General features: G+C 38.1%; 2 protein-coding genes across 7 annotated transcripts in view; both read right to left on the bottom strand.

The window, feature by feature from the left end:
* The window catches only part of CEP83 (centrosomal protein 83), a 193935-nt gene that overhangs the window by 38164 nt on the left and 143631 nt on the right, over nt 1–12140 (bottom strand). The gene's annotated exons all lie outside the window — the stretch shown is intronic.
* Nucleotides 1–12140, bottom strand: part of TMCC3 (transmembrane and coiled-coil domain family 3) — a 159059-nt gene that overhangs the window by 7748 nt on the left and 139171 nt on the right. For all 4 annotated transcript variants that reach the window (XM_051784070.1, XM_051784072.1, XM_051784071.1 and 1 more), the window contains exons 2-3: nt 2605–3503; nt 1012–1147 (exon numbers count right to left, since the gene is read on the bottom strand). In XM_051784070.1, coding sequence (XP_051640030.1) covers nt 1012–1147; nt 2605–3488 — 1020 coding nt within the window. In that variant the 5' untranslated portion in view covers nt 3489–3503. The remainder of the gene's footprint in view (nt 1–1011; nt 1148–2604; nt 3504–12140) is intronic.

Here is a 12140-nt window from a genome sequence, read left to right on the forward strand (position 1 = left end):
AGATACCTTTACAGAAAGGAGTTCTCTTTTCTTTAAATCTATCAGATCTCTCTCTTCTTTAAACCTACAAAGGAACCTATGATGCACTTAGATTTAGTACATCCTTTCCCATTCTGTTCCCAGGAGCTTCCTGACTCTCACACCAGTTAGGAAACTGTGATCATCCTCCTGCCTGCAGGCTCTGTGTTTAGAAATGTGAGCACAGGGCGAGCACAGGGTTACAGGACAGGTTTTAGCTTCTTTTACCATCTGAGGCAATATGAAGACAGTCTTTGAGCATTCCTCATTTGTTCACGAATAGGTAAAGCATAACAACGTTTTCACCATTTTTCACCACTTGCTCAGGCTTTAAGTAGAAATATTATGCATTATATAAGTGATTATATTGTATATAAATATTCAAGTATGTAGCTACATGCCATCAGGACACACTTGTAGACATTATTACTGGCTTTTGATTGAAGCCAGACATAACTACAACTGATCACTAAGGTGAACACATTCTACAGTTTTAATCATAGAGGTTGTTGTGACCATGGCTTAAAACTCTTAAATTATAACTGGCAAATCTACAAGTCTATTTATCAATTAGCTCTCTTACTTTTTACCTGAAGCTCAATTTACAATAAACCTTGCCAGTGATGAGACTACTTACTGGAGAAAGTCTGAACAAGAAGTTTGTGTTAGGACATTGTCAAAGGTGGCATTTTACACAATACGAGGAGACTTAATTCCTTCCTCCTCTAGTGCAAGAAATTAAAACAGACCATTCTTCAACCACAAGTCTGCCCAGCCTACATCATCAATTCCAGCAGAAAAAATTCTGAATCCAGTAAAACAAATGAAGACTCACATTGATTTAATATGCTGGGGTTTCACTTTAAAACAGACAAAACATGGGCTTAAATCTTTCCCCAGACTCCTTATTTACAAAGCTGCAGAAAGATGTGAGTGTTCCATGGTACAAGATTTCCACCAAATATTAGAAGTCTATGGTAAGGAAAAACATACCTGAACATCTCGTGATCGCTCATATGCCTGATACGCCACTTTCTCCTCTATGCTGGCTAGCTCTTGTTTCAAGTTTGCTGTCTCATGTTGATGAAGATCAGTGAGGTCATTTAACTGGTCCTCCAATCTTTCGTATCTTATTAGGAAAAGAGGTCTAAATTTAGTGCCTTCTATTCAAGAAATGCTAAATCATGAACACAATTACACATTTTAAAAGATAGTTTTTCAGTGTACTATGAATTCATAGGACTGGCATTACAAAGCACATAAAGGAAATCAGTAAAAACTTTGCAAACTCTCCATAAGCATTTATTCAGCAAGCTGAAAGTCTTTTTTCAGTGTTTCTTGCTGGCAGTGGGTGTTAAGAAGCAAATATCTGTACATCATTGGAAAATTACATGAACTATAAACACTGCCTAAGGATCTCCAACTCACATTTTTCTGTTTTTCGCTCTTCATTTAGACAAGAAGATATGGTTTCATAAGTAAGTTTGAGCTAGCTAACTAGCTAACCAGTAATGACAAGAAAAGTATGTTCTCTCTCAAACACAACTGCAAGGTCCTGCCATTTGTGTACAGCCTGTTCTGCCATGCCTCTGCACAGCAAACCAGTTCAACTAAATCATCAGGAAACTAGAATTTTTTTTGGTGAGTTTGTCATTTGATTTAACACACAAACAGGCAAACACTGCAGTCAGCACAAAAATGATGGAGGCAAAATTGTCACGCTGCGGAAATGGGTGGTAGGAGGCTTGAGATCTTAATGGCAGTGAGCTGTCAGAAAAGGCCACTGTCTTCCCCTCAAACCAAGTCCTGAGTTCAGTAGGCCATTTGTATTGTTCTTTCATCCCCTATGTTATCATGTGATATCAAGCCTTTCCTTGTATTTCAAGAACTGTAAACAAGGGAAACATTAAATATTGCATTTTATACTGAGTTTTTCCCCACTAGCATAGTAAAGACTTCAAGAATCGACTGTCACAAGTGATATGACAAATGGGATATAGGTACAGCAGGTGTAAGTCCTCTGTAGAACATATCTTCTCAGAGTAGATGATAAAGTAATAAATTGCCAAGTAACAAATGCAAAAGGAAGTTGTGCTAGAGTACTTAAAATTACATCTCACAGCTGTTTATTACACCAGGCTACAAGGTGACATTGCATCCACAAGATAGCAATGTGTGTGAGAAGTATTTGGACAAGGTACTCAGGAATCAAGGGTATACTTATCAGCTCTAAGTCAGTTCTGCTATACCATAGACTGATTAGCTTTTCTGAGTCACAACAGATGAGAATCATTCCACTGGTTACAAAACAATTGGCAGTGAATACTCCTATCTCCAGTACTCACATAATTCACAGTATGACAGAGGACAGAGTTTTCCTTTGACAAAAAGCAAAGGACTACTACATAATTTGATAGGAAATACTAATGTTTTAGTCACTGGAACGAGTGGAACATGTTGGTACCAGATATTGATTGGAATTATTTTTCCTCTTGCTTCTGAAATATTTCCCTCCCCCCCCCCCTTTCCAAATAGCTCCTATACCGGTTCAAAAGTAATTTCAAGAGAACAGTTAAATAAAAATACCTAAATCTTTCCTCTTGTAACATCTGAGAAATAAAGCCATAGTCTCTTTTAAATTGTGTTTTTAAATTCTCAATATCATCAGCTAATTGGGACTGAGTCTCCTTGATTTCCCTTAGTTCCTCCAAAATCATGGAAAGCTTTCCTTGGCTGTCCAGGGTACTTGCCACAGCAGGACTAAAAGAAGCATTTCCATTACTATCTGCTGATCCAGAGGTCCCACTTGAGCATTCATCATCACTAACATATTTTGGTTTGGCAACAATGGTGGCACTGCCCCCATATGTTCTGGAACTCGTTTCTGGCCGAAATTCATCCAGGGTATTTTTGAGATGAGCAATGTTGTCTGCACTCCCAAATTTGTTTCGGATCAGGTTGGCAAACTCTCTAGACTTGCTGAAAACAAAGACAGGTGGTGTCAAAGATACACCTGGCACACCCGACTTGCTGCTCTCTGTTCCATGCCCAGTGGTACGAGACTTTCCATGTTGAATATCTTTCAAGTTATCTTTGGAAGTATCCTTGGTAGCTTTGGAAGATCCATTTTGTTCAATATCCTTGAGCTTTTTGTGATACTGTTCCAATTTCTTCTGCAGCTGGGCAATGGAGTGGGCAGATTTCTGATTCTTTTTCTCAAAGACCTGTTTAATGCGCCCGGCCTGTTGCTTGTCTGCACTGTTTACCAGTTTCAAATACTCAGCCACGTTTCCATCTCGAGCTGTTTGTTCAACCTTGATTTGCTCTGTAACCTTGAGAATTTTCTGTTTCAAGCTATCTGCACTGAGTTTGACTTTGTGAAACTCTAGGACACCATCTGGTACATCAAAGTTCAGGTTGGTATCAGAACCTCCACGGCGAATGTTAAGCGGTAAACTCAGGGTATTCATGTCATGTCTTTCCACCTGAGAGAAAAGAGATAAATGGAATTTGAATTCTATTTTTTTAAATCAAACTTCCAATTTCCTTTTCTGTGTGTAATTATACGAAGTACACAATATAAAGTAGTTTACAGTAGCAAAAGAGAATACACTTTTCTTGAAATTAAGCAGCATTTTTCTTGACTTCCATAGGTTAATAAGCAGCCCAAGGAACTGCTTGTTTCCTTAAAATAGAAGCAAGATGAATTAGAGAGAAAATTATTCAAGTTTGTAGCTTTTCAGAATCATTCACAGTTTTCCAGAAAATGAGAATAACACCTAGTTAGAAAAGGTTCTTAAATATATTGTTTATTATTAAGAGTTTCAAAGAGATCATGACTGATAATCACTGTTTTTTCTCTTAGAAATGGTCAAACACCAATGGAGATGTAAGCAGATTTTTCCCCTCTACAACAGCTCTATACTGTTCAGCACATTTTCCTGGGTTAAATGCCTTTTTTGATACGTCCCATTCAAATTCCTCCCACAATTTAAAGTTTTTTCATAACTAGCTGAAAGCTCTTGGAAATTTAGTGTGTGCTTCAAGTTGGAAGCAGCTGCTAGTTTTTAAAGCAGAGAGCATGGAGAAAGAATTGGCCTGTGTTTTGCTTTCCATGCTTGATGAAGATGCTCAACAACTTGATCTGCTGTGGCTAAGTCTATCTTAATAGCAAATTCACTGAGTGGGATTTACAGAAGGAAACTCAGGAAGGAAAACTGCATTCAGTCACGTATAGGATCCATACACCCTAACAAAGCTCTCTGGAAGCACAGCAAAAACAATTAAGCAACTCATTTACAACACAAACGCAACAGATTATTCATCTTTCTTAACAGAAAGGCAAGACAGTCTGATACAAAACACAAAAAGCGTTTCCTTACACAAAGTAAGGAATGTCTCCTCATGGGAGAGGCACGACATAAGAATGATCTAACCAAAATAGCTTCATCCCTATTATCATCTTGGTTTAGCCTCTGTGACATAGAAGGTGCATTTCATTAAAGCTGCCACAATACCACATCTGTAGAGACTGCTTAACAAATGCTCCAGCCATCATGGGTTTTCAGAGCTTTAACACCAGAGGGAACCAATACGATTGCTCAAGTAAGTCCATTGCAGAGACAAGGTAGAAGCTTTATTAAAGTATCTTTTAAACATGCATTTGTGAAACACTTTAGCTACTCTTTGCTTCAAAATGCCTGAGATACTATGTTAAAAGTTTGATTTCCAATTACAGTGTTTATTATTATCTATAATACTGAAGATCATGAAGCCAGACCCATGTATACATGGCCAGTGATCATCATTCAATCTTTTTCTTAATTAAAAAAAACCATAAGACCATCATTAAGTATTGGTTTAAGGTTTATTCTATCCTTGAAAAGTTTGGGCAGCTCTCCTGGAAATTCTCTCAAGGTTTCTTGTTTTGTCCTTAAAATACAAGTTCAGTGACCAGATAAGGTGTCCTATTGTTAATAACATGCATCGTGAAGGGATTAATCAGGAGAACAAGTCTTGCTCCGTGTCTACCATGATGGGGAACAAACACAGAGGGGGTAATGCAGCTATAAATCTGGATCTGCACCAGACCATTTCAGAGACAAGATCATCTCTACTCCTACTTTATATTCTTTTCCTTATAGATTACCAAGGATTACAGTGGAGCTTTTTCCTGCTTTTTCTTTTGCTACTGCACCACTCAGGGCATAAAACAGGTAACAAAAAAGTTCAGATTCACCAATATTTAAAAAAAAATAGACACATAAAAAATGCAAACTGAAAGAGTTGTGGAAGTGACAATTTCTTCTGGAGAATATTAGTTAATGATGACCTTTAAGATTCAGACTCTATTCCAAGAAGTAGACCAGTGCTGTAGCCTAACAGATTTGCACTTTACCAGTTTAGTTATTAAAAAAAAGTAAAAATAAATTTTTAAATAAAATTTTTATATTATTTAATATCACTAATCACATGTGTGTTGCAGAAAATATACTTTATTGGTGAGATCTTAGTATTTTAGTATTTGCACAGATATGACACACACAGATGTCATTCTATATTCAGTGTGATATCTAATATAAAGACTGCAAAAACCACATATCACTTTTTAACATAATAACACTCATAATACTGTTGTAGTACCTAAAATTGCCTTTAATATAAGCAAAAATAGTTTGATATTGGATACTTGTAACTTTCCAAAGGCTCAGACAGCAAAGAAAAGCAATCAAGGCAAATAGCTGAAAAGTTTAGATACCAGATCTGTACCCTATACTGCAGATATTTATGTAAATGAACTTACGGGATCTAGACAAATTCAGTATGGACAAACAGCTCAGTATAAAACAATAGCTTACTGAAACAACCTAAGACATTCTTTAATAATCTTTGGCAAAAAATTATACTGTAATAAATCACGGCATTGTATACACACACAAGAAAGATCCATCACTGATGTCACTCAGGACAAGCTGTACGTACTTCCAAGAATGGGTGGGTCTATCTCTAACCTTTATACAGCAGTAAGTGTTTACTTCCTCAGTACAAAATAGTCTAAATATGTATTGTAATAATTGGACACAAGCCCAAATCAGATCCCTTCTCCCTTATGTCCTCTCTCTCACTGGAGTCTCTATTGGTCAGCCTTCGGTGCCTTCCTGAAACTCCAAGGCCAAAACAGCAATAGAGATAAAAAGAACAATAGCATTGAGGGAATACATCTGCTAAAAGCTGCCTTGCTTTTGGAAACGAGGAAACCAGTTAGCATGTGGAAAATCTGCTCCTGACATGAGTAAAACCAATCATAAAGTCAGTTCAAATTCAATAAACTTTAGAAAATAACAGTGTTTAAATTCACAAAACACTGCTAGCAGTAGGGTTTTTTACTTATTTGATTGAGAGATCACCAAGGGTACGGAAGAATTATATCCAATACATTTCTCTGTCTGATTGTATTTGAACAAAAAGGCAGGTGTCCTCTTGCCATCATGTTGCAAAGCTGGGTCAAGAAACAAAGGCTCTTGAAATTCTCTGTTGACATAATACACCTTTTTGTTGGAGGTGTGGGTGTGGTGTGGTGTGAGTTGTTGGGTTCTTTTGGGGGGGGGGCTGGTTGGGTTTTGTGGGATTTAGGGGTTTTTTTTGGTTTGTTTGGTTTGGTCATCTTAAATCAGTAGCAAGCAGACACTGGAGGACTCAGGTATCTCTAGACAAGTGGCCTGTCACCTTTCTTCTACCTTGATGAGGTAGAACAGTCTTGCAAAGACCCATTTGTGATTGCTTTATAGCTCAACTCTAATGCTATCCCAAGACATCAGATTTCCATCTTCAAATCCTACCCCAAATCCTTCTTGCTGCAACAGTCTCATCTTGACATGAGAAGAATTAGCTTGCATTTCCTGCTGTATCCTGCCTAGTTCTTTATACTGAGCAGAAGACTGTCAGTAGGAGTCCGAGATGCTTCCTTATCCCTGCAGGGACTGGTGCACTCTCCTGTGATGTGGACTGAAATCCTCCCACATGCAGGAGATTGAATGCACACCTCCCTCAAACTGTGTGAGCACTCTTCCAGCTGTGCTGTGGGAAGAAATGATGAACGCCATCCACGTCACTGTTCTTTTTCTGGCTCCTGGGTCACCAGTGTCTGACAGGGCCACAAAGCCCTCAATAATAAAAATGTTGTTGAGACATTGATTTTCTTATTTTTATTTTTTAAGATTTTCATTGTGGTTGCCAAGAGAAAAAAATACATACATACGGTAGCAGCCCCAACAGTTAAAATGGACCAGCCATCTTTTCAGAAGTGAGATGCACTTAAAGAAGAAAGAATCATCATACATCTCTCCTATGAAAAGAATTACTAGAGAGTTGGGGATTAGCAACAGATGAAAGGCAGCAGTCCTGAGACAAGTGATACCACCAGGAGGATAGCACTAGCCCACAGTCTGCGAAAATACCAGAAACATGCCTGGGATCTGTCTTTTCAGAAAAAACAATTTGCATTTGGTAGTGGGATAGCCATAGCTGATACTAGCATGGAAGAAGAAACCTGGAGCTTGGAGAGAGACCACTGCACTTTATGGGGCACTTCACATACGTACTTTGCTACAACTCAGTTGAGAACTAATAGTAATGTTTGTGCTGCTGAAATACTAGCTTTTAAGAACAGTGATTTAGGAGTAAAGTAATTCAGGATCCCTGCCTGCATCAGAGCCAGGTTCCACAAATGACTAGATAGGTAACTCTCAGTGGTAACGCTCCAATCCCCCTTTTTCCAAGTCAAGCAGATCCCTGGCTGCATGGTCATGCTGTTCATGAAACACATTCCAAGCCAAAGTCCAGAGCTTCAAAAGGGATAGCAGAATAACTGCCCGGTGAAATGAACACAGGGCACTGCTAAAAACCCTTCATGCCACATGACTTGGTGGGTTTACTCTCTGTCTTAAATGGTAAGTGGAGGGCTGGGTAAAAGGCAGCCTGCCATTCATAGAGAAGCATTCAGAGCACAACTGTGATCTGAAAACCCAGTCACAGAAGCAAGGATATGGATTACATTGGCATCATAATGATCAACATTTTCTCACTTAACCGTCTGCAAAAGCAGACAAAGGTCAGATTTGCAGGCCCTGCTAACAATGAGCCCAGAGCACGAAAGGACCCGTGTGCCCCAACGCCACAAGCAAGAGTGTTGGAAAGGGATTTCACATTGGCAGGATCTGCTGAACTGGTGAGAATATCATGCTTAACAGCCTGTGCAAATTGGCCATTATATCCTCTGGTTGGAAAATACAAAGCAGACCTAGAAGGTTACTTCTTCCCCAAAGATTCCGGGTGGGATCCATTTGGGAGAAAAAAATCCATAGTGCCTAGAGCGTAGAGAGCATGAAGTCTACCCTTGTGCAGCCCATATCTCATGGCTGCTCAGATGAATCACCTCCTGTATTCTACTGACTGTGTCAATGGCTCTCCACTAACATTTGAGAGATAAGCCACCTATGTTTAGGTATCAAACTGAACTCTACTGTTTATCTCATAGATTTCTTTTACACTCTTTTAAAAAGTAAATGAAAAAAATAACAGAGAAAAAAAGCATTTGCAACACAGAGTCATTGACTGCATATATGCACCAGGATTCAGAAAGCAAACACCTTTGGGTTGTCTCACTAAAGGAAGCAAACCATGAAGACAGAAAGTGATCTAAGCATTTAAATAGGCTCAGTTTACAAGTGGTTCTGTCTTCTTCTTTCTCCAAACAATCTCATTACTATCACGAGACACAGCTGTGCAAGCTAAACAAAAACTTATTATTATTTAAGTCTATTTTGAAAGAGTTTTGGAGGGGTATCTGATGAATGCTTAGAAAAAGAATTCCATACAAAATAGGATTTAAAGCTTTTAGAATTTAGCAATAGTAAGAAAAATAATTAGGAGCAATTCTCTTTTTGTCAAGAAATATGCATATGTCAGGGGTTCCAATGGGTAAAAGAGCATGCAGAGGAGGTTTTAATACTTTTTCAGCATATTCCAAAGCAGAAATGTATTTTGGGAGAGATTGTTACCATCTCTTTCAAGTTCACTGTTCCTTCTAAAATCCATAGGAGAGGAGTCCTTCATGGAAGTCTTAAAATGGTGTTAAATCATCATAAAAGATTTTAAGTTACATAAAATCAGCCCCCAATGTTTTTGTACAGTATGTTACAGCAAAACAGCTTCTGCTTATGTTTTTTTAAAGAGCTGCTTTATAGTAATATCTAGAAGTACCTACACTCAGAACATCATGCTAATAATCAAGTAGAGGTTTGAGAGTATAGAAATGGAGAAAGACAGAAAATCCTGTTTCTGCTTTTTACTGGGGAAATGGGAGATCCAGGGTGATTTGTCTGAGACCACCAGGCAAATGCTGATGGAGTCAAATAGCACAGAAGGTGATTCTTTTATCATCAACAATTTCTCTATCACTATCAAAAAACCCCCAGACTGCTAAAGTAAATAGCTAAAGCTGTAAGTATCCCAGAAATAACCTTTTCTCTAATTTCCAATTAAAGGACTGAACGAAGGCTAAATTATCTAGGTCATGGCTTGTGTGTAAATAAGTATTTCGATATGGTACTATTTCAGATTAAACCAAAGGGAGAAGAGAACAATGGGGGGAAGAGGCAGTTTTCTACTTCATTGCTAATACCAGTTCTTTCAAAACCCAACAACATCCACTGGAAAGTCGGTGATAGTGTCACCACTCACACTCTCAACTTTTAGTCCTGTTCCAAACTGTTTGGCAGCATAAAAGTGACATATGGAAAAAACAGTTCCAATACAAACAATTTCTGTGCCTAGACACTGAAAATTGAAAACAACAGGCCCCTACAAAAGTAAGCAAGTTACTTTCCATTGACTGTCCAGCGGTCATGTGAAAAAAAAATTTAAAAAATCACTGTCCAATACAGCAATGAACTAATAATCAGATTTACTAAACTTAAATTCCTTAAGTGGGTAAGAGGTAGATTCCACACCCCTTGGTTAACTATTCTGCTTTACATCAGTCCTGCTCTTTAGACAAGCACCATTAATTAAAATGAGTCAATAAAATACCCTCTTCTAACTCGAATCAAAATAAATATCACTTTCATGTGTATGTTCCTTCTGTGTCAGGTTTCCATAGTAATATAAGGAAATAGTTGGGAGCCTCAGGTGCTAAATGGGTGCTTCCATCAAGCAGTGCTTATGAGAACCCTGCAAGCCTGCACTCCTACTCCCACTGAAGGAGAGAGTCTTTCACCTGACACAAATCCCCTAAAGTACAACCACAATGAAACAGTGTGAAGGTGAAACACTTTTGAAGAGTGGTGCAAGACATTCTGTATCTCTTTTTCTAGATCAATCATTCAACTCACTTTTAGTGTTTCTAATAAGTGCTCTCCCTTCCCCCTTCCCAGCTTTTATGGATTTTCTTCCCCTCCCATTCACTAATAAGCTTTCTTTTTATAAAATGTTCCAATAGATGGCAAGAATGAAATTTTCCAGAGTACCATGAAATATTCTGTAAAAAGCCAGCTGCTATAGCTTTTCAATTATTAAATCCTTTTCCATGAATGAGAAATTGATAAAAAGCCAGCAACATCCCTGCTATGACTAATCACTTCTCAGTTACAGAATATGCTTCTGATTTCCCACCACTTGTGATTTAGAGTGTGTTTTCCTTCACATCACTGCATTGTCTACCTTCTCATCACAAACTATTCCACACTGATAAAGTTACAACAAGTCGCCAGCTCCCTCCACCTGGTTCTTTCTGTTTCACTGTCAACTCTTAATTCCACTGTGATTCAGATTGTCTAAGCATTTCCTGAAATCTCAGCTCCTGGAACTGTACAATCATACAAGAGACTTCCAGGGAATAGTACTAAGTTTCTTGCCCTCAGTTACAGAGAAATAACTGCCTCATCTTATTTAATAGTCAACAACCAACGAAGTCCTTCTTGCCCCAAAATAGAGACAATTTAAGGAAATTTTAAATACATCATTTACAGACCTACAAAAATCAGCCCCACAGCCCAGTGCTGATTTTAGTCTAATTCATGATTTTTTACTGCTTTGAGCTGGCAACACTTCAATAAAACCTATTTTGTAACAGGAACATTAAGACTTTACAGTAGCAGGGAATTTTGAAAGTACTACCATTCAGAGATAAAACACTCTCGATCCAGATAGACTGGCCATCACAGGCAAAAGACTCAAGACTTGGGGATTTCATTTGTTTAAACCACTGCAAAACTTCTGTTTATAAACAAGAGAACAATAGCTCCATCCCGCATAGGATCTTTTCATTTGCGTTAATGCTGCAGCGGCACATCCTGACCGTATAAACAATCACATCTCGTCCTGTACATGAACTGAGGCGCTTATTTAAAGAAGCCTGCTTGCTTCTTCCTTTTCCTCCTTGCTTCTCTCCACACTGGGCTGATAAAGTAAAATCTAAAAAATACATGCCTGTTACATCAGCAGTTCTGCCTTTATGCAGGACTTGCAGTTCGTTTTTTTATATGAAGGTCTAATCAAAGGATAGGTCCTGCTTCACTACATTTCATGACTAAGGAACTTATTTACCTCTCCACAATAACTAGTATATCTCTTAACAAGGCAACTTTACTTTATTAAACCTTTATTTATATACACAAGTACACTTTCACTATTTGCCACATTACACATATGAGTATGTTTTTTGCTCCACATCTGACATCCAAGACTTGTATTTGTACCTAATATGACAAAAAGCCCAAAGGCAGAGAACTGAATGAAGATTGAGCCACTGAAAATCAAAAACTTTGGCCATACTTCATGATCTACACAAACCGAAAGAAACCAATAAAAAGGAAAATAAGAGAAGCCCAGAAAAGAAAGAAAGGAGAGATGAAAGGTTTTATTTTAAAGCCTACTTTTTAAAAAAAATGTTTTAAATTGCTTTTATTATAAAACCACCATATTTCACTGGGCAAAATAAGGACAATGTCCTAGTTAGAACAGCTGGGCCCAGTTAATCACTGGATGGATGTAACCCAAAACTGTGTATTCTATAGCCTTCCATGCCATTTCCCAGAAACTGTTATCAATGAACCATTTACACC

This window comes from Manacus candei, unplaced genomic scaffold (genome assembly GCF_025592945.1).
Source record: "Manacus candei isolate 608988 ecotype Guabito, Panama unplaced genomic scaffold, ASM2559294v1 h1tg000018l, whole genome shotgun sequence".
In the NCBI taxonomy this organism is placed as follows: domain Eukaryota; kingdom Metazoa; phylum Chordata; class Aves; order Passeriformes; family Pipridae; genus Manacus; species Manacus candei.